The following is a 5,074-nucleotide window of genomic DNA, read 5'->3' on the forward strand; positions in this document are numbered from 1 at the left end:
CTTAAACCTGACGTCCATGCCTAACGTGGATTCGTTAACTTCTTCTTAGAAAGTTCTTACTCCGTCCCTCGACGTTTGTCAAGAGCTCTTACAAGGAAAAGGCCATTTGCCCCCTTGTGCTCGATCGGTCCTAAAAATAAAGGGAAAAGGTTGATGAAAGACATTAAGACAGGTATTTCTTCTTGCTGCTTTATTTTCGTGAACTGTCCGGGAAATTATTAAAAACGAGCTACTTTCTCGGCTTATTAAACAATATAAAGTGAAAAGAGACAGCTCGGCAAGTTTCCAGGGGAATAAATAGACTGACATTTGGTTGAATATTGTTTTCCCTTTTTTTTTTTTTTTAATGATTGAACCTAAAGCTGTTTAATTTATTGAGAATAATCCTAGTAATTTTAGAATTAATAATAGAATTTGGCAACCCATTTTAATTTCATGACATTTTTTGTTTTTATTTTTCATTATATTCTCTTAAATGTATTAATTTAGACACGTGTATAAATATTATGCTGTAATACAAGAATATTCTAATTGTTAAAATATCATTTACATGATTTTTTTCATGATATATCATTTAAGATTTGGATTTAAGAAAACATTACACTAAAAGAGAAAAATATCTCCCAATCACACTTGGTCGAAAATGAGTAGTATACTTAAAATCTTCTCCTTCCAATCGAGATCACTCAAGTTAAACCAGATCCAAAACAAGTTGAATTTATTACTCGGATTAAATAAATAAATAATATTATTTTAATATATATATTTTTAAAAAATTAAGATAATAATTTCTTTTTTGAAAATCAAATAATCTTTTTATCTTTTTACGTGGTTGTGGTTGTGAGTTAGCATGATCTATATTTAACCTGAATTAACTCTTTTTTATTTTTTTTTAAACCTGACTTAAGTTAGATTTCTAAATCAACTCAAATTTATTTTAAGTTTAATAACAACTAAATAATCACTATGTTGCGGGTCGGATTATTATTTTTTAATGTAAAAAAATATCTTGGCATTACTAATGTTTTTTATATTAGGAAAAAAACATGTGAGAATTAATCTGATGTGATTTTGTTGTCATAGTGAGTCCAAAGATAACTCGTATTACCAGTAAAAATATAGTTTGACTTAAAATAAATATTTTAAATGAGATTTTTTTAATAAATATTGAAACAATAATATATCAAATAGATTCGGGTCAACTCATGTCAACCTCCTAATTTGCATACCATGTCATGAGATAATGATAACTTTATAGAAAACAAATCAAAACAAATTACAAAACTCAAATTCCAATAATCTCAATGTTGAATGATGAAACTGAAAAAAAAACCCACAAAAATGATTTGAGTCAACCCGGATTAACCTGTCAAACTCATGACCATGATCATGAAACTAGAATAACCTAATAGAAAGCATAACGAAATAAATTATGAATCTTAATTCTCAATTAACTAGTATTGAAAGATAAAATAAAAAAATTCGATGAGAAATGAACAAAAAAGGGACTCAGGTCAACCAAGGTTAATTGTCAAACTTGTGACCTGAATAATGAGATGGAAATAACCTTATAAAAAAAATATCAAAATAAATCACGAAGTCTAATTTTTTATTAACTTCATATTGAATGATGAAATTAAAAAAAAATCAATTAAAAAAAAACTCAAATCAATTGAATTACTTTGTCAAATTTGTAGTCCAGATCATGAGTTTAAGATAACTTTATAAAAAATAAATTAAAATTATACGGTTGAATTTTTAATAAAATTAATATTAAATAATAAAATTAAAAAAAAAAAACCCTTTCCCCTCCAATTTTTTTTTGGTTAATAATAATCATCATCGTCCTAGAAGGACTGTATAATTTATAGGAAAATTTTATTAAACTATAACAATAGACAACTCAGCAGAGGAAGTGAGTTCTACCTTCCAATGTCTTGGCTTGGCTTTTAACAGTATACTGCAACATCATTTTCTATCTGTCTTTCTTTGCCTCCCCCTCCACAGGGGCACAACCATCTGTCTAAGAGTTGAAAAAACCATCTGTCTAATACACATTCTCAACAAAATTCAAGAATTCACACCACCCCATTTTCATTTTTGAGAACCTTCAAATCCCAACATAAAACTTTTTTTGATTCTGTCCAAAACTTGAAGAAACCAAAGAACAACCTTAAAAAAAAAAAAAAAAACAGTTCTTTTAGTTAACTAATATATATATATTCTTGGTTGGTTTTCATTTTTGGTTTTGCCACCAAAAATGAAGCCAAGACCAACTCTTTTAGTCTCAATAGCTTTCTTTGTGTTTTTCTCATTGAATTCGTTATCTACCGTGGAGTCAGATCTAGCTTCTGAGAGGGCAGCTTTGGTAACTCTACGTGATGCAGTTGGAGGCAGATCACTTTTGTGGAACCTGTCAGAGAATCCATGTCAATGGGTGGGAGTGTTTTGTGACCAAAAGAACAGTACGGTTGTTGAGTTAAGGTTACCTGCCATGGGATTTTCAGGGCAGCTGCCTGTTGCACTTGGAAATTTAACAAGTTTGCAAACACTGTCTTTGAGGTTCAATGCACTTTCAGGGCGAATTCCAGCTGATATAGGCGATATTATTTCTCTACGTAATCTTTATTTGCAAGGGAACTTCTTTTCTGGGGAGATTCCTGAATTCTTGTTCAAGTTACAGAACTTGGTAAGGTTAAACTTGGCTAATAATAACTTCTCTGGTGTGATCTCTCCAAGTTTTAATAACTTGACTAGGTTGGATACTTTGTATTTGGAGGGGAATCAGCTTACTGGTTCCATTCCTGACTTGAATTTGCCACTTGATCAATTCAATGTTTCTTTTAACAATTTGACTGGTCGTATTCCTCAGAAGTTATCTAATAAGCCTGCAAGTGCTTTTCAAGGGACCTTTCTTTGTGGGGGGCCTTTGGTTTCTTGCAATGGTACTTCAAATGGTGGTGATAAGTTGTCTGGTGGAGCAATTGCTGGGATTGTTATTGGATGTGTAATTGGATTTTTGTTAATTTTATTGATCTTGATCTTCTTGTGTCGACGAAAGAGAGACAAAAAAGAAGTAGGGTCTAAAGATGTTGAGCAGCCAAGGGAAAGTGAAGTTGAGATCCCCGGTGAGAAGGCGGCAGGGGGGAGTGGTAATGTGAGTGCAGGGCAAACTGGGGCGGTAGTGAAAAGTGAAGCTAAGAGTAGTGGGACTAAGAATTTGGTGTTCTTTGGGAACGCGGTGAGGGCATTTGATTTGGAGGACTTGTTGAAAGCTTCCGCAGAGGTTTTGGGGAAGGGAACGTTTGGTACTGCCTATAAGGCCACTTTGGATGTGGGGATGGTGGTGGCTGTGAAGAGGCTGAAGGAAGTAACGGTACCGGAGAAGGAATTTAGAGAGAAGATTGAAGTGGTTGGAAATATGAATCATGAGAATTTGGTTCCATTGAGGGCTTATTATTATAGCCGGGATGAAAAGCTTCTTGTTCATGATTACATGCCCATGGGAAGCTTATCTGCACTTTTGCATGGTGAGCATTGCCTTCTTTTTTCATAATGTTTAATTCCCTTTTGGTTCCTTATAATTTCTGTTCTTTTTCTTTCCTAACCGTCTTGATTGTTGGATTTTTCATATGTCTGGTATATGATTCTGTTATCTTTCAAGACTAATTACTTGATTTTGGGTATTCTGACATGCTTATTTCATGTAATAAAACTGTTGATACTTTCGTATAATTCTGTCATGTAATTCCTATCTGGAAATCGCATTTTGCAGAATGAAATTTACCACATGTAATTTAAAATCCTAAACTATGCTTTTATTTGATAGAAGTCATGTTTCATTGGATAGTTGACAATTGAAGTCCTCTTAAACTGCCTTGAGAGAATAGTTATAAATGGACAACTGCAGTTCATAGTTGCATTCTGGTCTCTTGAAAGCATTCAATCATGGTTTTATGTGTAGATGTTAGCATCTGTCTCTTGAAACTATTTGAGAATTTTGAGAATTGAGATACATGAGCAGCAGATTAAGGTAAATATGCAATGTTGGCTGTGCTTTTGCTTGTTATAACATTTGGTTTCAACTGCAGGAAATAAAGGTTCTGGCAGGACTCCATTGAATTGGGAGACAAGGTCTGGCATTGCTCTTGGAGCTGCCAGAGGGATTGCATACATCCACTCTCAGGGCCCTGCAAACTCTCATGGAAACATTAAGTCATCAAATATCCTCCTCACCACTTCGTTTGAAGCCCGTGTCTCTGACTTCGGCCTTGCACACCTAGCAGGTCCTACCCCCACTCCCAACCGCATCGATGGCTATCGTGCACCAGAAGTGACGGATGCTCGTAAAGTATCCCAAAAAGCTGATGTCTACAGCTTTGGTATATTGCTGTTGGAATTGCTCACAGGAAAGGCTCCAACACATACGCAATTGAATGATGAGGGTGTAGACCTTCCAAGATGGGTCCAATCTGTTGTCAGAGAAGAATGGTCTGCTGAGGTGTTTGATCCTGAGCTTCTTCGATACCAGACTGTAGAGGAGGATATGGTTCAGCTCCTACAGCTTGCAAGCGATTGCACTGCTCAATATCCTGATAACCGCCCTTCAATGTCCGAGGTGAGAAGCCGAATGGAGGACCTTTGTCGTTCTAGCTCACAAGAACATGACATTATCGATGACAAGTCCTCTTAACATACTTATTGGGTTGATTCAGATGCACCACCATCTTCTTAAATGACAAAAAAAATCATAAATCTCTCCATGTTTCCCGGTTTTCATACATTGTTTAATGCAGTGTTTCATTTGTTTGTTTATTCTTGGGTTCATCTTGTTTGTGAACTCCTTTCCCATTTCCTTCTGTTCATTTTTCCTTCACCTGTTTTCGTAGCTGCAGTTTACTTCTGCATTTTGTTTTACCTTTGATGCTGTATTTTATAGGAGAACTCCAACAGTATTATTCTTACTTGGCTGTGTGAAAGTGTGAATAACCAGCAAATTATTTCAGTTGAGTACATGGTCCTGTAATTCTTTAAACATCATTATTTACTTTTTCTCTGGTATTTTCCTTTGTAA

At 34.6% G+C, this 5,074-nt stretch overlaps 1 protein-coding gene across 1 annotated transcript; it reads left to right on the forward strand.

Moving 5' to 3' along the window:
• The first annotated feature begins 1,884 nt into the window (after positions 1-1,884).
• Positions 1,885-5,074, forward strand: LOC7487396 (probable inactive receptor kinase At1g48480). The gene is made up of 2 exons (XM_002305844.4): positions 1,885-3,530; positions 4,092-5,074. The coding sequence occupies exons 1-2, from the start codon at positions 2,261-2,263 to the stop codon at positions 4,691-4,693; spliced, it is 1,872 nt and encodes a 623-aa protein (XP_002305880.1). The 5' UTR covers positions 1,885-2,260; the 3' UTR covers positions 4,694-5,074.

This window comes from Populus trichocarpa, chromosome 4 (genome assembly GCF_000002775.5).
Source record: "Populus trichocarpa isolate Nisqually-1 chromosome 4, P.trichocarpa_v4.1, whole genome shotgun sequence".
Taxonomy (NCBI): domain Eukaryota; kingdom Viridiplantae; phylum Streptophyta; class Magnoliopsida; order Malpighiales; family Salicaceae; genus Populus; species Populus trichocarpa.

Coding starts and splice junctions, on each gene's coding strand:
- LOC7487396 (XM_002305844.4), top strand. CDS start 2,261: ATGAAGCCAAGACCAACTCTTTTAGTCTCAATAGCTTTCTTTGTGTTT. Junction 3,531..4,091: donor CTTATCTGCACTTTTGCATG/GTGAGCATTGCC, acceptor TTTCAACTGCAG/GAAATAAAGGTTCTGGCAGG.